This window comes from Saccopteryx leptura, chromosome 8, assembly GCF_036850995.1.
Source record: "Saccopteryx leptura isolate mSacLep1 chromosome 8, mSacLep1_pri_phased_curated, whole genome shotgun sequence".
Lineage (NCBI taxonomy): Eukaryota > Metazoa > Chordata > Mammalia > Chiroptera > Emballonuridae > Saccopteryx > Saccopteryx leptura.
The window spans coordinates 37,896,463-37,922,848 of NC_089510.1; the positions used below are offsets into that span (position 1 = coordinate 37,896,463).

Here is a 26,386-nt window from a genome sequence, read left to right on the forward strand (position 1 = left end):
CCTGCACTGTATAATGTTTAACAGCAGCCCTGGTCTCTAAACAACAAATGGTGGTAGCACCATACACGCCCCAGCTCCCCAGTTGACAACAAAATATCCCGTGACATTGCCAAATGTCTCCCGGGAAGGAGGGTGAAATTCCTCCGGGTTGAGAAGCGGTCTCTAGGCCTATCTCCAGCTTTCCTCTTCTGGGGTTCCCTCACTTCTCCAAGCGGCTCAGCTGAACAAGATCCAGACAACTCTGGCAGCTTCCTCTCCCAGTGGCCCATAGCTGACTCATGGAGAAACCTAGGCATCTTTCCTCCCAACAAATTCTACAGATGCAGACATTTCCTAAACTTCATCCCTCTTCCCTGTGCTGTCACGTGTGCCTCATTGGACTTTTCAGGTATGACTCAAACACTGTAATACTGTGTTTCCCAAATGCTAGGGTACACCCACATCACAATAGTCTCCTTAAATCCCCATGCTCTTGACTTGAGTGAGGAACCTTACCAAAGAAATCCTTTCCTGTCATCTTTCACAAAAAACCTGCTCTTGCCCTGGCCGGTTGGCTCAGCGGTAGAGCGTCTGCCTGGCGTGTGGGGGACCCGGGTTCGATTCCCGGCCAGGGCACATAGGAGAAGTGCCCATTTGTTTCTCCCCCCCCCCTCCTTCCTCTCTGTCTCTCTCTTCCCCTCCCGCAGCCAAGGCTCCATTGGAGCAAAGATGGCCCAGGCGCTGGGGATGGCTCCTTGGCCTCTGCCCCAGGCGCTAGAGTGGCTCTGGTCACGACAGAGCGATGCCCTGGAGGGGCAGAGCATCGCCCCCTGGTGGGCAGAGCATTGCCCCTGGTGGGCGTGCCGGGTGGATTCCGGTGGGGCGCATGTGGGAGTCTGTCTGACTGTCTCTCCCCGTTTCCAGCTTCAGAAAAATACAAAAAACAAAAAACAAAAAACAAACAAAAAAAACCCCTGCTCTTGACCATTATACCCTTTAAGTGAGATTAAGAGGTAGCTACTTCCTTTGTAAATTCTACCTATCATCTAGTACTTCTTTCAGATCTCTTGATGCCTGGGCTAAATTCCATTTTAACATCCTATTGTCAAGTGTTGAGAGAACTTATATTATACAGTATGGATTACTCTTTACCCTGCTGGTGTTTTTTTCCCCCCCATAATAGAGGAAGTATGTTTGTAGACCACTAATTTTTTATAAGTACATATTCCATTGGATTAATTTATTTTAAAATTTTCCTCTTTAAGTTGTTTTGTATTTTTATCGCCTTAAGTGATTCTGTGATGTAAGTCACAGAACTTCTATCTTTATGATACTAATGATTATTTTTCCTGACATAATGTTGACACTAAAATAAATACGTAACATCCTAATACAAATTACCATATTTCCAAGAATGTTTCATCCATTCATACTCCCTTTGCAGTGAGTAAGGGTGCTCCTTTTTGTGTCCTTGCCAGAAATATTTCTTATTGTTTTTAATCTTTATTAATTTAATTGGAAACAAATATATCCAATTATTAAATTAACATCTTCTCGGTGCTTTTATTATTTTAGTTTCCCTACTTTTTTTCTTGTTCTCTTTCTAAACACTTTCAGGAAGAACTGAATTAGCTACTTAATATTTCCTTTGCCTTGATACTAAATTTTACATTTCAATTAATAAAAATCTATGTATATTTTCTTATAAGATTTAGACAAAATCACTTTTAACATTCTTTCTTCCTAATTTTTTTGAGACTCTAATGACTCTTTCCCTGGCCCCCAAATGGATAACACACAGGCAAAATTTCACCCTCAGTTTCAAAGGTCTGAAGGATGCTTTGTGCACAGATCCTAAAAGAAGAAAACTTGCTCTGAGTACTGCTTTAGAGGCTTCCCCTAACATTTGTATGCTATATTAAATATTCGGGGGCGGTTGTTTTGTTTTTTAAGTGAAAAGTTGGAAGATAGACTCCCGCATGTGCCCAAACCAGGATCCACCAGGCAACCCCCTTCTGGGCCAATGACTGTCAGAGCCTGGAGCTGATGCTCAGGGAGAGAAATAAGGGAGAGATGGAGGGGGAGAGAAGCAAATGGTCACTTCTCATGTGTGCCTTGACCGGGGATCAAACCTGGGATGTCTGCATGCTGGGCTGATGCTCTATCCACTGTGCAAACTGGCCAGGGCCAGATTTTCAGGGTTTAAAAAATAAGTTTGAGTATATTTATTTAAGTAGATACTTTCAAATTTGCATGGGGTTAGTCACTCTATAGCAGGGGTCCCAAAACTACGGCCCCACAGGCCACATGCAGCCCCCTAAGGCCATTTATCTGGCCCCCACCTCACTTCCGGAAGGGGCACCTCTTTCATTGGTGGTCAGTGAGAGGAGCATAGTTCCCATTGAAATAGTGGTCAGTTTATTGATTTAAATTTACTTGTTCTTGGCCCTGGCCGGTTAGCTCAGTGGTAGAGCGTCGGCCTGGCGTGCAGGAGTCCCAGGTTCAATTCCCGGCCAGGGAACACAGGAGAAGCGCCCATCTGCTTCTCCACCCCTCCCCCTCTCCTTTCTTTCTGTCTCTCTCTTCCCCTCCCGCAGCCAAAGCTCCATTGGAGCAAAGTTGGCCCAGGCACTAGGGATGGCTCTATGGCCTCAGCCTCAGGTGCTAGAATGGTTCTGGTTGCAACAGAGCAATGCCCCAGATGGGCAGAGCATCGCCCCCTGGTGGGTGTGCCAGGTGGATCCCGGTCGGGTGCATGCGGGAGTCTGTCTGACTGCCTCCCCATTTCTAACTTCAGAAAAATACAAAAAAAAAAAGAAAAAGAAAAAAAAAATTTACTTGTTCTTTATTTTAAATATTGTATTTGTTCCTGTTTTGATTTTTTACTTTAAAATAAGATATGTGCAGTGTGCATAGGGATTTGCTCATAGTTTTTTTTATAGTCCAGCCCTCCAACGGTCTGAGGGACAGTGAACTTGTCCCCTGTGTAAAAAGTTTGGGGGCCCCTGCTCTATAGAATATTTTAGATTCTTAATTTTGTATTGCACCCTGTAGTATGTATAAAAAAATTCTGAATTTAATGTTTACAAAGTTTGATAACAAAGTTCTTAATACTTTTAAAAAATTTTTTATTTAATTAATTGTGTTTACATAGATTCTAGGGTCACTCCAAATGCATCCCCCCTCCCCTCTATTCCCCTCAACATCTCCCTTGCCCCCTCCCCTTAATACTTTTTTTGTGAATGATCTCTGTGAGATTAAAGTGATAGTAATATTAGCATTATATACTTTTGATTTCTTTCCATATGTTGATTAACTCTACATTTGCTAAAAGTTTTAAATTTTAACAACTTTGTTCATTTGTTGAAGTATCTAGTTAAAATTGTAATTTTACTCATTTTTTTGAATTTTTACTAATATTTCTACTATAAATTATGTTTTTAACTCAGCTCCTTCATCTATAAATGAGAAAATCTGGACCAGATTATTTCAGATTAACTCAGTGTATTACATTCATAATTCTTTTAAACTTCATATCTTCATTTAGGTAGTCTCCCACTGAATCATCTTTTACTCTGAAATTCATTTGATCTCATACAATGATAATAACTATCCCACTCCATTTGTGGAGGGAGTTGAGATTTATAAAAGGAATTATTTAAGGCCCTGGCCAGTTGGCTCAGTGGTAGAGCATCGGCCTGGTGTGCAGGAGTCCCAGGTTCGATTCCCGGCCAGGGCACACAGGAGAAGTGCCCGTCTGCTTCTCCACACCTCCCCCTCTCCTTCCTCTCTATCTCTCTCTTCCCCTCCTGCAGCCAAGGCTCCACTGGAGCAAGGTTGGCCCGGGCGCTGAGGATGGCTCTATGGCTTCTGCCTCAGGCACTAGAATGGCTCTGGATGCAACAGAGTGATTCCCCAGATGGGCAGAACGCCAACTCCTGGTGGGCATGCTGAGTGGATCCCAGTCAGGCACATGCGGGACTCTGTCTGACTGCCTCCCCGTTTCCAACTTCAGAAAAATACAAAAAAAAAAAAAAAAAAAAAAGGAATTGTTTAGCTTCAGAGATGTAAAAAATTGGGGTTCCTGAGCTATCTTTTGGAAATACTGTAATCCAGCTCCTGGAAAGATTCGTCCTCAAGTACCTTTATTCTTAGTCTATATCTCTCGTTCTATAAACCATCTTCTATTTTAGCTGCTCCCTGCAAGACTTTCTGTACCAAGGCAGAGAAAAAATATAAGTTGTTTTCACCTTAATACTCTACCAAATTTGTGAACTTCAGAGTGGACCGCACTGAAAAGAAAATGATTTGCAGTTGTATGCTCAGTGATCAATAAGATAGTGAAACTTCATTGTTTCAACAATTTCAAATGCACATCCCCCCAACAGCCAAGCACACAGAGAGTCGTCACCACTTCAAAGGGAAGAACATTAAATTAACTGTCTAACATCCTGCAAAGGATATTTTACTACTCCACTTACCATGAAGATGTTCAATAGTTCCTTTTTGTCAATAGAACCATTTCCATCAGCATCATACAGCTTAAAATACCACTTTAGTTTTTGCTCCATTTTCCCTCGTACAACTAGATTTATAGCAGCAATAAACTCTAAAAAGTCAATAAAGCCATCCTAGGAAAAGCAAGGTAGAAAGAGAAATAAATATTTAAGAAAAACAATTGTTTTTTATTTGAGAAGTCATCATTTAAAAACAGGGCCTTCATATAATTTAATACAACCCACAAGATTTTAGCATAGAACTTTTTCCTGGTGTTTTTTTTTTTGTTTTTTTTTGTTGTTTTTTTTTAAATTAGGTACAGGTAATGAATATAGAAGCAAGTAACTATTATCAACAAGCCAACTAATAACAAGTGTTGGTGAGGCTGTGGAGAAAAAGGAACCCTCATTCACTGTTGGTGGGAATGTAAACTGGTACAGCTCTTATGGAAGAAAGTATGGTGGCTCTTCAAAAAATTAATAGAACTACCATATGACCCAGCAATCCCTCTACTGGGTAGCTACCCACAAAACTCATGCACCCCTATGTTCATCACAGCATTATTCACAGTGGCCAAACATAGAAACAACCCAAGTGTCCTTCGACAGAGGATTGGATAAAGAAAATGTGGTATATACAGTGTGTCCATAAAGTCATGGTGCACTTTTGACCGGTTACAGGAAAGCAACAAAAGATGATAGAAATGTGAAATCTGCACCAAATAATAGGGAAACCATCCCAATTTCTGTAGGATGATGTGGCAGCATGTGCGCATGCGCAGACGATGATGTAACACCGTGTATACAGCGGAGCAACCCTCGGCCATGCCAGTCGAGATGTGGACAGTACAGAGGAAAGTTCAGTGTGTTCTGTGGCTCACTAAATTCGTATCCGTGACCAAAGTGCAACGTGAATATTGGCGCGTTTATAACGAAGCACCACCACATAGGAATAACATTACTCGTTGGGATAAGCAGTTGAAGGAAACCGGCAGTTTGGTGGAGAAACCATGTTCTGGTAGGCCATCAGTCAGTGATGAGTCTGTAGAGGCTATAGCTACCTAAGGAGCCCTAAAAAAATCTGTGCATGAGCCCACATCGAACTGCACTGAATAGGTATGAAACTGGGAGAGTTTTCCTTTTATTTGGTGCAGATTTCACATTTCCATCGTCTTTTGTTGCTTTCCTATGACCGGTCAAAAGTGCACCATGACTTTATGGACACCCTGTATATAAATGGAATACTACTCAGCTGTAATAAATGATGACATTTTTCTATTTACAACAACATGAATAGACCTTGAGAACATTATGCTAAGTGAAATAAGTAAATCAGAAAAAGCTAAGAACTATATAATTTTACACACAGGTGAGATATAAAACTGAGATTCATGGACATAAATAAAAGTGAAGTGGTTACCAGGGAAAGGGTTTGGGGAAAGGTAGAGCAGAGGGGGAAGTAAAGAAAGACAAATACATGGTGACAAAAAATGATTTGACTTTGGGTGATGGGCACACAATGCAATCAACAGTTCAAATGGTATAGAGATGTTTACCTGGAACCTATGTACTCTTATAAATCAATATCACCCAATTAAATTTAATTTTCTTATTTTATTTATTTATTTTATTTTATTTTATTCAGTGAAAGAAGGGGAGGCAGAGATACAGACTTCTGCATGTACCCTAACTGGGATCCACCTGGCAAGCCCACTAGGGGGCGATGCTCTGCCCACTGGGGCTTACTCTGTTGCTCAGCAATTGAGCTCTTCTTGGCACCTGAAGTGGAGGCCATGGAGCCATCCAGAGTGCCCAGGGCCAACTCAATCCAGTAGAGTCATGGCTGCAGGAAAGGAAGACAGAGAGAGACACAGAGAGAGAGACAGAAAGAGAGAGAGAGAGAGAGATGAGAGGCAGAGGGGTGGAGGAACATAGTCATACAAATGCAGGGCTTCTCCTGTGTGCCCTGACCAGAAAACGAACCCAGGACACATCCACACACTGGGCTGATGCTCTACCACTGAGCCAACTGGCCAGGGCCTAAATTTAATTTTTTAAATAAAATTTTAAAAAATTACTACAGCTAATAAGCAAGGAAACAAAAAGAAACAAGTAACATTAAATATATAGTTAAGTACCTTTTTCGGGAAAATATCTACTTCTAATACCTAAAAACAATGGTTGTGAAATGCCAGGTTGGAAGGCTGAGTCCTCAGCACTGGGCATCCCACAGTGGTTGTCTTCTCCTCAACATCTTCAGGTTTGGCCGTCCACTTAGGGCAAAGACCAGGTACTAATTTTAAACTGAAAGGAAACATTTCAAGTAGCTAAATTCTGTACTCCTTTTCAGAGAAACTGATTGGTCGTGTTGGGCTGATAAACTCCAGGATTCCTTTTAAGGGCCTCATTTTCAGTATGAATCGAAATGTATGAGCTTCCCTTTTTTTCTATAAAGGTTTTTGTCATATTAGTCAATCTTAGAAAAGATTGTTTCAGGGTTGCAAACTTAAGCAGTTTCTCTCATCCTGTTTTAAATTGCTGAAACATTCTCAATTGAAATGACACAGTTGTGTCATTCTTAAGAACGATACACTTCAAACTTTGCTCAGTCAAATGCTCAACTATGTTAAGAAAGGTGGCCAGCTCTGGGTGTGCAACTCACTCTGCTGTTTTCCCAGGAGTTCGGGCACCAACGGTAGCATATCCAGGCCAAGACATGCCGTCAGCTGCACTCTCTTCAGACTATGAAGACGTCGAGTTTGATTTTCCAGACAGAATGTGACATAAAATACCCCTTTCCCTTGTAAATAAAGAGCTGTAGAGTTATTGGTCTGTAAAGTGATAGGTGTTTGCTTTGAGTCTCAAGCCTCTGTGCCTAGTTCTGCCCGGTTTATAAGAACAGCAACTGAGAAACCGCTAGTAGTTCTGGATGTGAAGCAAAGCCTGTTTGGTTGGTTGACACCTTTTTTTTTTCACCTTTAAAAGAGGCAACTACAACATCTCCAATATCTGGAGCCAATGTGGTAATCACTATACCATTATCTCCAAAATGTATTATATTTTTAAATTTTCTATATGCTGTGAATGTTTTACCTCTAAGTAAAAAAATATATCAAAAAAGAAGATGAAGAAAAATATTTAAAAATGAGCTCACTCCATTTGGGTATTAGAGTTTGACATTTTACAGTTGAGGCATCTTTACCCCATCATTAACTTTAATGCTTCGTAGGAGGTAAGATTTCTGCTAACAGGTTGAAGTCTGGTTGAATGAGTCTCCTGGAAGTTTGCTCAAGTATACAAAGCGTAAAGTGGTTTCACCTTTTCTCCATCTGCCTTTCGTATTGCTTATGACCACCACTTTCTTAATCCCTAGTAGCTGAGACAAGGGAAGCATGTTTTTTTGTTTGTTTGTTTTTGTTTTTGTATTTTTCTGAAGCTGGAAATGGGGAGAGACAGTCAGACAGACTCCCGCATGCACCCCACCGGGATCCACCCGGCACGCCCACCAGGGGGCAATGCTCTGTCCACCAGAGGGCGATGCTCTGCCCATCCAGGGCGTCGCTATGTTGCGACCAGAGCCACTCTAGTGCCTGAGGCAGAGGCCACAGAGCCATCCCCAGCGCCCGGGCCATCTTTGCTCCAATGGAGCCTTGGCTGCAGGAGGGGAAGAGAGAGACAGAGAGGAAGGAGGGGAGGGGGTGGAAAAGCAGATGAGCGCTTCTCCTATGTGCCCTGGCCGGGAATGGAACCCAGGACTTCCGCACGCCAGGCCGACGCTCTACCACTGAGTCAACCGGCCAGGGCAAGGGAAGCATGTTTTTATAGAGTTAAAATTTACTTAAAATGACATCATGATATCATATCTCTAGATCTGGCAGAGGGCATAACCGTTATTCTTCAGAAACAGGATTGGCAGGTTCAGAGGATGTGCCCTAAGTGGACGGCATCCGACCAGAGGCACATCTGTTCCCAGCTCTTCTTCCTGTGTCTCTAGAGCTGACCAATCAATACAACTGTTTCCTGGGTGGTCATGTGTACCAAAAGGTCACAGAAGCACCCTCCCTGCAAAGACTGAGCTGGCTGGTCATCAAGTTGATCCTCCAGTGTTCCCATAAAATAACTGATATTTTAGGATGGCTTGTTTCATGTTACAAGACCCACCTCAGTGATCACAGTCTTCAGTGTCACCTGCATGATAAATGGCTGCAGGCTAGACTGAACACTGTTGCCTTTAGAACAGTTGGTATTTTACGATTAGGCACAGTGGGTAGGTGGCCCAAGCACTTTCCAATCCAGGCTCTGAAAGCTCTGGGCAAACGCTACCAGGAGAGGGGCATAAATATTTTTATTGTATGGTTTTAAAATGGACAATCTGCTTAATCTATAAAGTTAACTGTGGGTAGGGAAACCTTTCTACCTGAACAAGTGTAGGCCTTTCAAAAGCTCCTGGAAGCAAAACATTTCCTGTTAAGATTTGGTAAAACTTTGCATTAGTGAGAGGACCCCCGGCCAATGTGATTTAATAGCTTGAGTTACTTGTTGGAGAGGAGTTTAGGTGTATGCTTATTCCATAAATCAGAAAAAATAATTGTCGTCTCCAGTTAACCAACAGATTTCAAGAATGGGAACGAGGGGCTAAGAGTTACAGAGAACTGAGATGTCCTTGCAGATGTACTAGGAAGAATGCGGTAGCGAATGCCCTAAAACGTTTCTTTGAGGCAATCCAGAGGAACGCTCCTCTGTCCAGAGTTCTGAGGTAGAGCCCACAGGAGCCCATAAGGCACCCAAAACTGTCTGGAGATTTCAGAGCGGGGGTCGAAGAGTCTGTATTTTTAAATGCTTCCCAGGTGAGTCTTACGCATCCCAAGGCTTGGAAACCTTGGATCTAAGCTGTTTTTCTTAGCCATGTCTTTCTTTACAGGCAATGTAATCATCAAGCCTTCTCTCCCAGTGGCTATTATAATTGTGACTTATTTTCACATGAATTCAGATAACCTTATAAAACTAATTAGAAAAATTATGACCCATATGGTTTAGTCTCAGAATACTGACATAGTCATACAAATGCATTCCAGCAATCAAAACTGAATTTCAAAATAACAGCAAGTCTTCACTTTCATTTCTGGAACAAACACGAGTGGCACAAAACTGATAGATTTCTTCACAACACCCCCTTCCTTCCCATCTGCTCTTTCTCAGACACCTGCTGCTGGGTCTCCAGCACTCTCCATTGCCCAGGCTCTTCGCTGCCAACTGAGGGCGCAAATGTTTCACCCTCTTAATCCCCCATTTTTTCCTCATAATTCTGTATCACAAAATCCTAAAAAAATCAGTTTTGGCAATGGCAGGATCCTCTTTAGAGGTTGAGGGAAGGTTGTTAATTAGGCACGCACAAAGCCGTTCTAGTAAGCCTCAGGAAAATAAAGAGTTTGGGAGGGCACATACAATATACTTTTAATTTCAACACGTTCATAGACTTATACATTATGTTCTGAGGATGGAGTGGTTTACAGGAAGAGTTAAAACGGGCTCAAGATATGGAAGCACGATAGTTTCTCGGTCCTGAGGGAATTTGGCTCCATTCCTATGTCATGTTACAGAAAGGATTTAAAACAAGAGAAAGAAAAAATGTGTCTCAGGCCTTCAAATTTAAGCTTTCTCATGATCTCTAAAACATGAAAACTATAAGGCAGGGGTCCCCAAACTACGGCCCTCAGGCTGCATGCGGCCCCCTGAGGCCATTTATCCGGCCCCCGCCGCACTTCCGGAAGGGGCACCTCTTTCATTGGTGGTCAGTGAGAGGAGCATAGTTCCCATTGAAATACTGGTCTGTTTGTTGATTTAAATTTACTTGTTCTAGAATAAAAAGTTCAGAAATAGACTGGCACATATATTGTCAATGTTTGAGAAAAGTGCAAAAGCATTTCAAGGGATAAAGGATAGTTGTTTCAACAAATGGTGTTGGAACAAGTGGACAGTCATATGTAATAAAATGTACTTTTGATCCATACTTTGTACTCTATATTCTATACAAAAATCAACACATATCAGATCATAGACCTAAATAAATGTGAAACTTAAGCTATAACTTCTAGAAGAAATTTTTTGTGACTTTGAATTAGGCAAAGGTTTCTTAGATAGGCATAATCCATAGGAAAAAAAATGAATAATTGTCAAAAAATGAAACACCCTGGAAAAAAAATAAATAAATTTACTTGTTCTTTCTTTTAAATATTGTATTTGTTCCCGTTTTGTTTTTTTACTTTAAAATAAGATATGTGCAGTGTGCATAGGGATTTGTTCATAGTTTTTTTTATAGTCCGGCCCTCCAACGGTCTGAGGGATAGTGAACTGGCCCCCTGTGTAAAAAGTTTGGGGACCCCTGCTATAAGGTGTGGTTGTTACATCTATAAAGAAACTATAATGTGTGTGTGTTTTCTTTCTACCATTAAAGAGATAAAACTTTAGAAGTCTAATATAACAAAAATCAGAAAAACAAGGTCCTGTAGGGCTCTGTCCAACAAAAAATCCATAAGAGAAATTTGTGGCCTTCAGGCAAAGTTCATGACCTGCCATCAATCAGTTATTTTTAGAATATGATACATTTGAAATGCAGGTAGCAAGTTGAATTATAAAGCTTATATGCATATGAAAGAACTATTTTCTTATACATTACCAAGTATAAAAGCAACTACATATTTATATTTAAAAAAGGAAATAAAGCCCATGTTTCAAGCACTGTGCTAGTCACTTTCCATGCATTCTCTTTCATTCTAACAGCAACCTCACAGGGAGCCTTATTATTCTTATTTTATAGAGGAGAAGACTGATTGCCAGAGAAGTTAACAGAGCTAGTTAAAGTAACTGAACTGGAATGTGGGTGAATCCAAGATTTAAACCCAGTCAGCCTTACTCTAAGGCTTTTGTTCTTTGTATAACCTGATATTGTCCCCAAAACACATTACAATAGAATGGTTTTTCTGGAAAAGGTGCCCGTAGATGTGAATAGGTGGGGCATGTTCAGTGTAGCACATTGTTCTGGATTCCTACGTATGAACTATCAGTAAACAGCTGCATAAAGTCAGGTAACTGACTGTCTGAGATGCTGCGCTTTGGAGCGTGTGCTGCCTTCATACCTGGTGCTGGCCCAAGTTAAGCTGGCCCGTCTGCTGTAAGCTGCTTAGCCTTAGGGAGACCTGTGAGCCCAGGGCTCTCAGGACTGCCACGGCCAGGCCCTCCCTCACCCTGCCCTGACTGCCATCTGGCTCCACAGGACACAAGTTGTTCATTCTCCTCTTGGCCTATCCTGTTCCCTAGTGTCTCGGGTGGACATTTCTTCTTTCCATTTTGGAATCCATAGCCCCTCTTTCCCACCCTCCACCCTCTAGACAACAGCCTCTCCCTGCCTACAGTTTTCCTAAGACATTTTCCCAGCTGCCCTTCCAGGGCCTGAAGTGTACACACTGGTCCTGCTTTCACTGATCGTGTTCGTAGTCTTCACCCACCCCTGGAGAGGAAGCTATAGCCTTCCCTTGCTGCGCAGCTGGTTCTTGCTTTGGCTCAGCATTTCCCCCTCTTCCGTGCCCCATGCCTGCATGACAGCCCTGAGGAATCCCTCCGTTCCCCCCACCTGTAAAATCCCTGCTAATATCTCACCATGGATATCACCCGATATATCCAATATGGTCCGGCCATCACTCTCTCTCTCTCTGTTTGCCTGAGTGATCCTAAGAAATACAGACATCTGCTTTGGGGGTCTGTCCCAGTGATGAAACCAAGAATTTATAAACTGAATAAAATCATTAGGGTAGCTTGGCTTCATTTCATTGATTAAAATCATAGAACTAAAGCTTTGGAAACAGTCTTTCATTTTGCAGATGAGAAATGGACTGTACTATTAATAATGACAATTACAATAATAATCATGATGACAATGACAACCGTCGGAGTTAATGTCATACTTGCTATACATATAGTGCCAGGCATTGTACTTTACACACATGAGCTCACTTAGCCCTAACAAAGCCCTTCAAGTACTGACCACAAAGCACATCATTCTAGGTCTAGTAACGCTAAAACCATGGAAATAGAAATGATTGCTATAACAACAACTAGTGATAATACCTCATTTGTTCTAGTGTACTCTGTTACTCTCTTATGCAGGAAAACAAATAATTCCTCATCCCAGTTCGACGCTCTATCCACTGCGCCACTGCCTGGTCAGGCAAAATAATTCAAATTTAACAAAAATCCACCAAACAATAGCCCCAGATTCATACCATTTCCTCCCATAGCATTAACTTTCTGCTACTTTTCACAGAATCTCTGTCTGTGAAAAATTCATGAATTGTCACAGCACTTGACCTGAAGACATTTAGATGTTTTCTTTTTTTTTCACGTGACACTTTTCATTGACATTTTACCAACTGTGGAGGGTAAATATAATACAACATAAGAAATGAAATGTCTGTTTGAAAATGGTTGCTCAGATGGTCACAGAAAGCTGGTATAAGTACATTACAGGCTTGATCAATAATTGTCAGTGATACTTAATTTGCATCTTAGGAAGTGCAAAGAATGTAGACAATATAAAGGCCATCTCTAGCATGACAAATATGCATGAATACCTTTTAAATACTTTCATAAATTTTATAAATCTGCGCAGGAAATGTTATGTTCCGCATATATGACCTAGCCCATTTTCACCTACAGGCACTTATATTAAGAGCAAACACAGACTCTATCAGCCGTGGAATTGCTGGAACGTCCTGAGGAGAGACTTCCCTCTGTAAGATGAGAAATATACTCTGACTTGGTAAATTGGTTCTCTAACATGATCTTTATGCAGATCAGACACGGCGGTTCTTCAATTAACCATGACTATACAAAACCTAGGACTCCAGGACACAAGGCATTTCACAATTTTTATCAAATAAACTCTTGATTATTATTAATAGGTTTCCTGGATATATCAGGCAGCCCTGACCATCTGCTCCCAGAATGCAGCCAGCTCAGCAGGTGTCCAACCCACAGTAAATTAGAAGCCAGTCTCCTGTGTTTGAGGAAGAAAGACAATTGTCCGAGCTTGGTCATTTCTGAATGAGCTAATTACCATATGGAAGACCCACCCAGGATGATAGCAATGACAGCCTTTTGCAAGGAACTTCCTCGGGTAGCCAGTGTGGACTTCCTCGTCTAAAAACATGGCTCCTGAAACTGACATTGCAGCAGATAAAATAAAATCCAGCCTCACCCTAATTCAGTCAGCCTGTCTCTTGAGAGTATTGCATTTCCCATGGAAGAGTCTGGATCTTTGTTCTTTCGTGAATAGAAAAGGTGAATAGAGGAGGCAGAAGATGCCAGAATAGATGGTGGAATATATATAGTACTAATATACCAGGTGTAACTTGCTTCAAGGCCATGTTCCTTTACTATGTCTGTAAACAAAAAAGAATCAGAGGAACTGCTTCTGGATGAACTATTTTGGGCCCAGAATCCCCTTTTTATATGTTGCCGGGCTCCAGCCCCAGGGAGGAATCCAGGGGTCCCACAGGAAGAGACGGCGTCGGCACGAATCGAGTGAGAGAGCCGAATTCTTTTCTTTCTCTTTATTCTCTGGTTAGCATTTACTGCCAGGCATCTCTGCCAATGGCTGGTCTAACTTTACTTTTTATGCACACATACTAAGTTACAATCACATGGCATTTTGAATACATCATTGTTTTAGTTTCACTATGGTTACATATTTCTAGATAACAGTTAATTCATATCTATAAGCTACAAGTCAGGTGGTAAGTTATTCAAAGTACAGTTATACAATAACTTGAATAGTAATAACAATATTGGTACAAACTTCTAAAAGATTAGTACTAATTAATAACTCTATTTTACTGTTGTTGTGAGTCAAGGACGCAGAAAGAGATAGCAGACAAAATCATCAAGGACTAGCAAAGGACCACTGCTTGCTCAGGCAAATAGCCTTGAGTTCATGTAGTGTCCTAATTCTTTTTCTACAAGACTACGAAAGGCTTGCTATTTAAGAAACTAACATAGCATTAAGAGTAACTTTTACTTAAAGATACATAGAGTGCACCTGCAAGGTAGCTAGTAGCAACATAATATCAGAAGGCATTAATTGCTATTGCTGCTATGAATCCCACCACATTCCTCTCCTTATTCTTGGAAAATACAAAAATCTCATGAGAATGTTTTACTGAGAAAAGCCCAGCAACTGCCTTCAGTGACAAAACAAGTCTTTTAACAAAACATTCTTTTTTTTTTTTTTTTTTCATTTTTCTGAAGCTGGAAACAGGGAGAGACAGTCAGACAGACTCCCGCATGCGCCCGACCGGGATCCACCCGGCACGCCCACCAGGGGCGACGCTCTGCCCACCAGGGGGCGATGCTCTGCCCATCCTGGGCGTCGCCATGTTGCGACCAGAGCCACTCCAGCGCCTGAGGCAGAGGCCACAGAGCCATCCCCAGCGCCCGGGCCATCTTTGCTCCAATGGAGCCTCTGCTGCGGGAGGGGAAGAGAGAGACAGGGAGGAAAGCGCGGCGGAGGGGTGGAGAAGCAAATGGGCGCTTCTCCTGTGTGCCCTGGCCGGGAATCGAACCCGGGTCCTCCGCACGCTAGGCCGACGCTCTACCGCTGAGCCAACCGGCCAGGGCCTAACAAAACATTCTTTACTAGCCAGCTGCACTCCTATCCAAGGCCACGCAACAGGCCACTCCACTACACTTTACCTAAGATTCTAATGTCTAGTTAAACTTTATTTATTTACTATATTCATACACTAGTTAAGTTCTAACTTTATTCTTTCTAACATGATTAATAAGAAGAAATTCTCCTACAAACTTAACCCTTTATGAGGGATATCATGGCCAGCCTCTTATGTTTATGAGCCCAGTTCAAGGGGCTTATAGCTTTTCTGTGCAACTTACACCTTCTGTCTCATTTCCAAAGAAATTACTACAAATCTACAGGGAAGGCCCTGGCCGGTTGGCTCAGCGGTAGAGCGTTGGCCTAGCGTGCGGAGGACCCGGGTTCGATTCCCGGCCAGGGCACACAGGAGAAGCGCCCATTTGCTTCTCCACCCCTCCGCCGCGCTTTCCTCTCTGTCTCTCTCTTCCCCTCCCGCAGCCAAGGCTCCATTGGAGCAAAGATGGCCCGGGCGCTGGGCATGGCTCTGTGGCCTCTGCCTCAGGCGCTAGAGTGGCTCTGGTCGCAACATGGCGACGCCCAGGATGGGCAGAGCATCGCCCCCTGGTGGGCAGAGCGTCGCCCCTGGTGGGCGTGCCGGGTGGATCCCGGTCGGGCGCATGCGGGAGTCTGTCTGACTGTCTCTCCCTGTTTCCAGCTTCAGAAAAATGAAAACAAAACAAACAAACAAAAAAAAAAACAAAAAAAAAATCTACAGGGAAAGCACGGTACTATTATCCCTGTGCCATAAATAATAGCACACACCCAGGAAAGGGGGGATATAAGGCCAGATTAATTCAAAAGATTAAAGGAGGAAGTATCGTTGTGCCTTTCCTTTGCGGTGACTTTGTCAACCCGCAGCTGTTGGTCTTCACTGCGGTGACTCTATCAACCAGTAGCCATCGATCTTCTTTTGCTGTGACTTTGTCAACCAGCAGTTGTGGATCTTCTCCTGCTATGACCTAGTTAGCCAGCATTAGTGGATCGGCTCCCGACAATATGTATCCATGGTACACAGCTCTTTAGTGGCAGAACTGGGCCTAGGACCCAATTTTCTGCCACTTCAACTGTGGTCTTTCCTGTCTAGCAGCAATGCTCGTTTCTGGCTGCATATTCCAACCATCCGGCAGCTTAAAACAAACAAAACAAAACATTGCTTTGACACAGTTGGACTGAAGTAGAGACCCAGCCACCAGTATTAATTAATTAATTAATTAATTAATTTTATTTATTTATTTTTGGTATTTTTCTGAAGTTGGAAATGGGAAGACAGTCAGACAGACTCCCACATGCGCCTGACCGGGATCCACCCGGCATGCCCACCAGGGGGCAATGCTCTGCCCATCTGGGGCATCACTCTGTTGCATCCAGAGCCATTCTAGTGCCTGAGGCAGAGGCCACAGAGCCATCCTCAGCACCCGGGCCAACTTACCTCCGATGGAGCCTTGCCTGCAGGAGGGGAAGAGAGAGACAGAGAGGAAGGAGAGGGGGAGGGGTGGAGAAGCAGATGAGCGCCTCTCCTGTGTGCCTTGGCCAGGAATCGAACCCAGGACTCCTGCACACCAGGCCAATGCTCTACCACTGAGCCAACCGGCCAGGGCCGGTATTTTTTTTTTAATTGAAATTATTGGTTTACACTTGTTAACACCCCTAGATGCTTCTAATCTGTAGCCAGAATTGAGAAACACAGTTCCGACAGATTCTGTTGAAATATATAAGTTACAATAGCTGAAATTTAAATGTATGTCAGCAGACACAGTTGATTATCTTTAACAGGTACAATAAATGTAACTTGAGGCCCTGGCCAGTTGGCTCAATGGATGGAGCGTTGGTCCAGCATGTGGACATGCCGTGTTCGAGCCCTGGTCAGGGCATACATGAGAAATGACCATCTGTTTCTCTCCACCTTGCTCTCCTCATTCTTTCCCTCTTCCCCTCTTGCAGCCAGTAGCTTGATTGGTTCAAGTCTTGGACCAGGTGCTGAGAATAGTTTGGTTGATTTGAATATTGGCCCCATATGGGGGTTGCTGAGTGGATCCCAGTGGGGTGCATGAGGGAGTCTATCTCCCCTCTTCTCACTTAAAATAATGTACCTTGAATAGCACAGTCTTACTAGACTATGTTATATTATACAGCCTTCTTTTATTCTTTGGGCATTTAGTCTTGGTATAACATTTATCCTCAAATAACTTTTAAATTCTTAGGGGGCACAGAAATTCATGTCTTATACCTACTTATGCACCCTTCTCCCCTAGCCCTCCAAAATTTGTATGTGATTTTTCTACCATTACCCCACCATGCTGGAATAAGATTGAAGACATCTGTGGCCCTTCATCCAGTCTGCTAGTCTAGGAAGAGGCTGAACCATTAGTCACATTACTGGGCAGAGTTTAAAAGCACCCATAAAATATTTGAGACCCATCTGCAACCTTAAAACTAAAGTTAGTACAATGTTTTGTCCTTTCAATCTTTGATTATTTACCTTGTTTTTTTATTTATGATTTTAATTTTTGTTTACATAGATTCAAGTGTACCAACAAATGTATCTCTCCCCACCCCCTTATTCCCCCTCAGCCCCCCATGCCCCCCCAATACCCTCTTCCCTCCAGGATTTGCTGTCCTGTTCTCTATAATGCTGTGTTATGTATATATAATTTCATTAATCTCTTTCCCTTCTCTGATCCCATCTTCTCTTCTACTTTCCCTCTGACCACTTTCCTTCTGGTCCCTTGGATCCCTCCTCTGCCTCTGTTCTGTTGCTCAGTTCACATTGTTCATTGGATTCCTCAAATGAGTGGGGTCATATGGGGTCTCTGCCTGGCTTATTTCACTTAGCATGATAGTTTCCAGGTCCATCCATGTTGTCGTGAAAGGTAAGATTTCCGTCTTCCTCACGGCCATGTTGTATTCCATTGTGTATATGTACCATAGTTTTTTTTGTTTTTTTTGTTTGTTTGTTTTTTGTATTTTTCCGAAGCTGGAAATGGGAAGAGACTGTCAGACAGACTCCCGCATGCACCCAACCGGGATCCACCCGGCACGCCCACCAGGGGGCAACGCTCTGCCCACCAGGGGGCGATGCTCTGCCCCTCTGGGGCGTCGTGACCAGAGCCACTCCAGTGCCTGGGGTAGAGGCCAAGGAGCCATCCCCAGCGCCTGGGCCATCTTTGCTCCAATGGAGCCTCGCTGCGGGAGGGGAAGAGAGAGACAGAGAGGAAGGAGAGGGGGAGGGTTGGAGAAGCAGATGGGCGCTTCTCCTGTGTGCCCTGGTCGGGAATCAAACCCGGGACCCCTGCATGCCAGGTCGACACTCTACCACTGAGCCAACCGGCCAGGGCCTATGTACCATAGCTTTTTAATCCACTCGTCCACTGATGGACACTTGGGCTGTTTCCAGATCTTGACTCTTGTAAACAATGCTACAATAAACATAGGAGTGCATTTCTTCTTTTGAATCAGTGATTTGGTATTCATAAGATATATTCCTAAAAGTGGGATAGCTGGGTCAAAGGGCACTTCCATTTTTAATTTTTTGATGAATCTCCATACTGTTTTCCATAGTAGCTGCACCAGTCTGCATTCCCACCAGCTTTGCAGGAGGGTTCCCTTTTCTCCACATCCTCGCCAGCACTTACTATGTGTTGCTTTGTTGATGAGCGCCATTCTGACTGGTGTGAGAGGATATCTCATTGTGGTTTTAATTTGCATTTCTCTAATGATTAGTGATGTTGAGCATTTTTTCATATGCCTATTGGCCATCTGTATGTCCTCTTTGGAGAAGTGTCTATTCATTTCTTTTGTCCATTTTTAGATTGAATTGTTTATCTTCCTGGTGTTGAGTTTTTTAAGTTCTTTACAAATTTTGGTTATTAACCCCTTATCAGACCTATTGGCAAATATGTTTTCCCATTGTGTGGGTTGAGTTTTTATTTTGTTAATGGTGCCTTTGCCGTGCAAAAGCTTTTTAGTTTCATGTAGTTCCATTTGTTCATCCTGTTCTTTATTTCACTTGCCTGTGTAGATAAATAGGCAAAAATATTGCTACGGGAGATATCTAAGAATTTACTGCCTATGTTTTCTTCTAAGATGTTTATGGTTTCACGACTTATATTTAAGTCTTTTATCTATTTTGAGTTTACTTTTGTGAATGGTGTAAGTTGGTGATTCAATTTCATTTTTTGCATGTACCTGTCCAATTTTCCTAACACCATTTGTTAATTCACTGTATGCTCTTACCTCCTTTGTCAAATACAAATTGTCCATAAAGGTGTGGGTTTATTTCTGGGTTCTCTGTTCTGTTCCATTGATCTATATGCTTGTTCTTATGCCAGTACCAGGCTGTTTTGACTACAATGGCCTTGTAGTATAACTTGATATCAGGAAGTGTGATACCTCCCACTTTATTCTTTTTTTTCAGGATTGCTGAGGTTATTTGTGTTCTTTTTTGGTTCCATATAAGTTTTTAGAATATTTGTTCTATATCTTTGAAGCATGTCATTGGTATTTGAATAGGAACTGCATTGAATTTATAGATTGCTTTGGGTAATATAAACATTTTAATGATGTTTATGCTTCCACTTGTTTGTATCTTACTTGATTTCCTTTAACAATGTTTTATAATTTTCCAATTACAAGTCTTTAACCTCTTTGTTAAATTTACTCCTAAATACTTTATTATTTTTTTTGTTGCAATAGTGAAAGGGATTGTTTTCTTAATTTCTCTTTCTGACAGTTCATTGTTGGTATATAAAATTGCCACTGATTTCTGAATATTGATTTTACATCCTGCCACCTTGTTGAATTCATTTATCTGGTCCAGTAGTTTTTTGACTGACACTTTAGGGTTTTCTATGTACAGTATCATATCATTAGCAAATAATGATAGTTTTACTCTTCTTTTCCAATTTGGATGCCTTTTATCCCGTCTTCTTGTCTGATTGCTGTGGCTAGGACTTCCAGAACTATGTTGAATAAGAGTGGTGAAAAGGGGCACCCCTGCCTTGTTCCTGATTTTAAGGGGATTTTAATTTTTGTCCATTGATTATGATGTTGGTTTTGGGTTTGTCATAGATGGCCTTTATCATGTTGAGGTATATTCCCTGTATTCCCACTTTGCTGAGAGTTTTGATCATAAATGGGTGCTGGATTTTATCAATTGCTTTTTCTGCATCTATGGATATTATCATGTGATATTTTTCCTTCCTTTTGTTTATGTGTTGAATCACATTGATTGATTTGCAAATGTTGTACCAGCCTTGTCTCCCCAGAATAAATACCACTTGATCATGATGTATGATTTTTTTTCATGTATTGCTGGATCCAGTTTGCTAATATTTTGTTGAGATTTTTAGCATTTAAGTTCATCAGGGATATTGGTCTATAGTTTTCTTTCTTTGTAGTGTCTTTAGCTGGTTTTGGAATCAGTATTATGCTTGCCTCATAAAAGGAGTTTGGAAGTCTTCCCTCCTCTTGAAATTTTTGAAATAGCATGAGAAAAATAGGAATTAGTTCTTCTTTGAATATTTGGTAAAATTAGCCTGTGAAGCCATCTGGCCCAGGATTTTTTTCTGTTGGGAGTTTTTTGATTGTTTCAATCTCATTGATGAAATCAGTCTGTTTAGGTTTTCTGACTCTTCTATATTGATTTTTGAAAGATTATATATTTTGAAGAATTTTTTCCATTTCACCTAGATTGTCTAATTTTATGGCATACAGTTCTTTTTTTTTTTTTTTTTTTTTTGTATTTTTCTGAAGCTGGAAACGGGGAGAGACAGTCAGACAGACTCCCACATGCGCCCGACCGGGATCCACCCGGCATGCCCACCAGGGGCGATGCTCTGCCCACCAGGGGGCGATGCTCTGCCCCTCCGGGGCGTTGCTCTGCCGCGACCAGAGCCACTCTAGCGCCTGGGGCAGAGGCCAAGGAGCCATGCCCAGCGCCCGGCCCATCCCCACTCCAATGGAGCCTTGGCTGCGGGAGGGGAAGAGAGAGACAGAGAGGAAGGAGGGGGGGGGTGGAGAAGCAAATGGGCACCTCTCCTGTGTGCCCCAGCTGGGAATTGAACCCGGGTCCCCCGCACGCCAGGCCGACGCTCTACCACTGAGCCAACTGGCCAGGGCTGGCATACAGTTCTTCAATAGTATTTTCTTACAATCCTTTGTATTTCTGCTGTGTCAGTTGTTACTTCTCCTCTCTCATGTCTAAATTTATTTGAGTCCTCTCTCTTTTTTTCTTGGTGAGTCTTTTTTTGTATTTTTCTGAAGTTGGAAATGGGGTGGCAGTCAGACATATTGCCGCATGCGCCCGACCGGGATCCACCCGGCATGCCCACCAGGGGGCGATGCTCCGCCCATCTGGGGCATTGTTCTGTTGCAACCAGAGCCATTCTAGCACCTGTGGCAGAGGCCATAGAGCCATCCTCAGCGCCCGGGCCAACTTTGCTCCAATGGAGCCTTGGCTGTGGGAGGGGAAGAGAGAGACAGAGAGGAAGGAGAGGGGGAGGGGTGGAGAAGCAGATGGGTGCTTCTCCTGTGTGCCCTGGCCGGAATCAAACCCGAGACTCCTGCACGCCAGGATGATGCTCTACCACTGAGCCAACTGGCCAGGGCCACTTGGTGAGTCTTATTAAACGTTCATCTATCTTGTTTACCTTTTCAAAGAACCAGCTCTTGGTTTCATTGATTTTCTGTATTTTTTAGTTTTTTGTTTTTTGGGTTTTTGTTTTTTTTTTTCAGAGAAAGAGAGAGTCAGAGAGAGGGATAAATAGGGACAGACATATAGGAACAAAGAGAGATGAGAAGCATCAATCATTAGTTTTTTGTTGTGACACCTTAGTTGTTCATTGATTGCTTTCTCATATGTACCTTGACTGTGGGACTACAGTGGACTGAGTAACCCTTGCTTGAGCCAGCAACCTTGGTTCCAAGATGGTGAGCTTTGCTCAAACCAGATGAGTCTACACTCAAGATGGCAACCTCGAGGTATTGAACCTGAGTCTTCCGCATCCCAGCCAGACATTCTATCCACTGTGCCACTACATGGTCAGGCACCTCTGTATTGTTTTTTAAGCCTCTATGTGATTTATTTCCACTCTGATTTTTATTATTTACTTCCTTCTACTTCCTCTCAGTTTTATTTGCTGTTCTTTGTGTCATTCTTTTAGATGCAGGGTTAAGTTGTTTATTTGAGCTTTTTCTAGCTTCTTAAGGTATGCCGGTAGTGCTATGAACTTCCCTCTCAGAACTGCTTTTGCTGTGTCCCATAAATTTTGAGTTGTATGTTTGTTTTCATTTGTTTCAAGGAAATTTTTTATTTCTTCCTTAATCTCATTGTTAACCCATTCGTTATTTAGTAACATGCTATTTAGTTTCCAAGTGTTTGAGTGTTTTTCAGTTTTTCCATTGTAGTTGATTTCTAATTTCATGCCATTTTGATCCAAGAAGATGCTTGATATGATTTCAATCTTCTTAAATTTATTGAGACTCTTTTCGTGACCTAGCATGTGGTTTGTCCTAGAGCAGGGGTCCCCAAACTACGGCCTGCGGGCCACATGTGGCCCCCTGAGGCCATTTATCCGGCCCCCGCCGCACTTCTGGAAGGGCACCTCTTTCATTGGTGGTCAGTGAGAGGAGCATAGTTCCCATTGAAATACTGGTCAGTTTGTTGATTTAAATTTACTTGTTCTTTATTTTAAATATTGTATTTCTTCCCGTTTTGTTTTTTACTTTAAAATAAGATATGTGCAGTGTGCATAGGAATTTGTTCATAGTATTTTTTATAGTCTGGCCCTCCAACGGTCTGAGGGACAGTGAACTGGCCCCCTGTATAAAAAGTTTGGGGACCCCTGTCCTAGAGAATGTACCACAAGCACTTGAAAAGAATGTATATTCTGCTGCTTTAGGGTGAAAGGTTCTGAAGATATCTATTAAATTGAGTTGATCTAGTGTGTCCTTTAAGTCTACTGTTTCTTTGCTAATTTTCTTTCTTGAGGATCTATCCAGTGATGTTAGTGGTGTATTAAAATCCCCTTCTATTATACTGTTGCTGTTGATCTCGCTTTTTATGCCCATCAAAATCTGCTTTATGTACTTAGGTGCTTCTATATTAGGTGCATAGATATTTATAATGGTTATATCTTTCTGTTCAATTGCTCCCTTTATCATTATGTAATGACCTTCTTTATCCCTTACTATAGCCTTTGTTTTAAAGTCCATTTGTCTGATATAAGTATTGCTATCCCAGCTTTTATTTTCATTTCCATTTGCATGAAATATTTTTTTCCAACCCTTTACTTTCAATCTATGTACATCTTTTATTTTGAGGTGGGTGTCTTATAGACAACTATGCACAGGTCCTGTTTTCTTATCCATGCAGCTACCCTATGTCTTTTGATTGAAAAATTTAATCCATTTACATTTAAGGTTATTATTGATATGTAGTTGTTTAGTGTTATTTTATTCTTTAAATCTACATTCCTCTTTTACTAATTCCCCCCCCCCTTGGTTCTGTTTACAGCAGGCCCCTTAGCATTTCTTATAGCATTGGTTTGGTTGTAATGAATTCCTTGAGTTTTTTTGGGTTTTTTTTTTAGTCTGGGAAGCTTTTTATTTATCCTTTAATTTTAAATGATAGCCTTGCTGTATAGAGAAGTCTTGGTTGTAGGCTCTTGTTTTGCATTATTTTGAATATTTCTTGCCATTCCCTTCTGGCTTCTAATGTTTCTATTGAGAAGTCAGATGTCATCCTTATAGGGGTTCCTCTGTAGGTAATAGACTGCTTTTCTCTTACAGCTTTTAGTATTCTTTCTTTATCTATTAATTTTTGTATTTTAATTATGATGTGTCTTGGTGCTGACCTTTTTGGGTTCATCCTTAATGGAACTCTCTGTGCTTCTCAAACTTGTGCGACTTTTTCCTTCATCAATTTAGGAAAGTTTTCAGCTATGATTTGTTCAATTGGATTCTCTATCCCTTGTTTTTTCTCTTCTCCTTCAGGAACCCCTATGATGTGGATGTTATTTCTCTTCATGTTGTCACAGAGCTCTCTTAGAGTTTCCTCCGACTTTTTGAGCCTCTTTTCTTTTTGCTGCTCTGCTTCTGTGCTTTTGTTTATCTTGTCCTCTAACTTGCTGATTTGATCCTCAGCTTCATCCATTCTGCTTTTAATACCTTCCAGTGTGGTCTTCATTTCTGATATTGTATTTGTTATTTCTGACTGATTCCTTTTTATTATTTCAATGTCCTTTTTTATACTTGTTATCTCTTTATTTAGGTCCCCGTTATGTCCATCCATTGTTGCTCTAAGATCTTTGAGCATCTTAATAATCATTATTTTTAACTCTGCATTCTGTAATTTGGTTATTTCTGACTCATTCAAATCTTTTTCTGGGGATTTCTCTTGATTAAATTGGTTGCCTTCTCATTTTGTCTGTGTATAAGAAGGGTGTGGCCACAGGAGTCTGATAGGTGTGGCCTCTGTGTTTTTTAGGTGTGGTCTGTCTGCAGGCCTGACACCCCATCTGCCACTGCCTTGGGTGTTTGGGCTCAGGTGTTGCTGCAACCGGCCTGCTGTGGCAGTTGCTGTGCTTTCTACCTCGCCTCTGCAGGCTGGACTGTGTTTGCATGCCCGGGCTGCAAGCCTTGGCCAGGCCGGCCTTCACACCTCCCCCAAAAGCAGGACTGTGCTCATGTGCCTGGGCTGCAAGCCTGGTCAGCCCCGGCCTTCACCCTGCCCCCTTGAGCCAGACTGCACTCCTGCATCTGGGTTACAAGACTTGGCTGTCCTCAGCCTTCGGCTGCCCCTGCAGGCAGGACTGCAGGTGGAACCAGCCTCACTCACCTGGCCCGCAGCTGTGAGTTGGGCTGCTTTCATGCGTCCTTCCACCAGTGCGGCCAACCTCAGTCTCTGCCCCAGCTGGGTGGGACTGCGCTTGCACCAGGCCTCTGTTGCAGCCACCCCAGCTTCCACCCCTGTAGGCAGGAGCATTCGCACCTGGGCCGCAGCCGTGGCCAGCCCCCAGTTTCTGGCCCCACCAGCAGGACTGCACTTCCATGTCCCACCGCCACCTGCCCTCCAGAAAGCACTCAACAGTCTGGCGGGGGGCAATACAGCTCAGACATTAGCACTCAATACTGTATCCCTGATAGCTCACTGCACCTAAGCAACTCTGTTCTGAATGCAGCAGGAGAGCTGTTTGGCTGGTGACCTGCTTCCTTTTGCTGTTATTGCTGGTTTCTGGAAAAATATTCACTTTAGATTTGGGGAATGACTCAGCCCAGGGGTTAGGGTGGCTGTCCTCAAAGTGTTTCTCCCTGTGCCTCCTAGATTATTTTCTCTTCCTGCTACTCTGGTCCTCTCCTCTCTCCTCGTTTCCCAGAGCCCCGGGTGAGTGGTTGTGAAAGAGGTTTTCTGTATGGTCCCTTTAAGAAGAATCCTGGGTCTGAGAAATCTGTCTCTTTCTCGCAAACAATATTCTGGTTTCTTTTGCAACTAAATACTGTCTGTTTGCCTCTTCTAGGCTCTGGGGCTGCAGGCTGGGTCTTCGTTCCTGGGGCCCAGGACCCTCCCCTTTCTGCTAAACCCAATTCCCACTGCATGAGTCCCTCCAGGCTGCCATTCGCTCCCAGGAGCTGGGCAGCCCTCTCCACATTTTCGCTTTTCCTATCAGTCTCAGTGTGCCTTCTTTTTTTTTTTTTGGCTTTTTTTGGGGGGACTTTTTTTTTATTTTTCTGAAGCTGGAAACAGGGAGAGACAGTCAGACAGACTTCCACATGCGCCCGACCGGGATCCACCCGGCACGCCCACCATGGGGCGACGCTCTGCCCACAAGGGGGCGGTGCTCTGCCCATCCTGGGCATCGCCATGTTGCGACCAGAGCCACTCTAGCACCTGAGGCAGAGGCCACAGAGCCATCCCCAGCGCCTGGGCCATCTTTGCTCCAATGGAGCCTTGGCTGCGGGAGGGGAAGAGAGAGACAGAGAGAAAAGCATGGCGGAGGGGTGGAGAAGCAAATGGGCGCTTCTCCTGTGTGCCCTGGCCGGGAATCGAACCCGGGTCTTCTGCACGCTAGGCCAACGCTCTACCGCTGAGCCAACCGGCCATGGCTCAGTGTGCCTTCTTCAGTGATCCTTGGTTAAAGAGTCTTCTTAGTTTAGTCTAAGGTTGGTTTTTCCAGATGATTGTTGTTAAAATTAAGTTGTAATCCACTTT

At 42.8% G+C, this 26,386-nt stretch overlaps 1 protein-coding gene across 1 annotated transcript in view; it reads right to left on the reverse strand.

The window, feature by feature from the left end:
- Nucleotides 1-26,386, reverse strand: part of GUCA1C (guanylate cyclase activator 1C) — a 49,110-nt gene that overhangs the window by 9,678 nt on the left and 13,046 nt on the right. Inside the window, exon 2 of the mRNA XM_066347036.1 lies at nucleotides 4,461-4,610. Within this exon, the coding sequence (XP_066203133.1) occupies nucleotides 4,461-4,610 (150 nt within the window). The remainder of the gene's footprint in view (nucleotides 1-4,460; nucleotides 4,611-26,386) is intronic.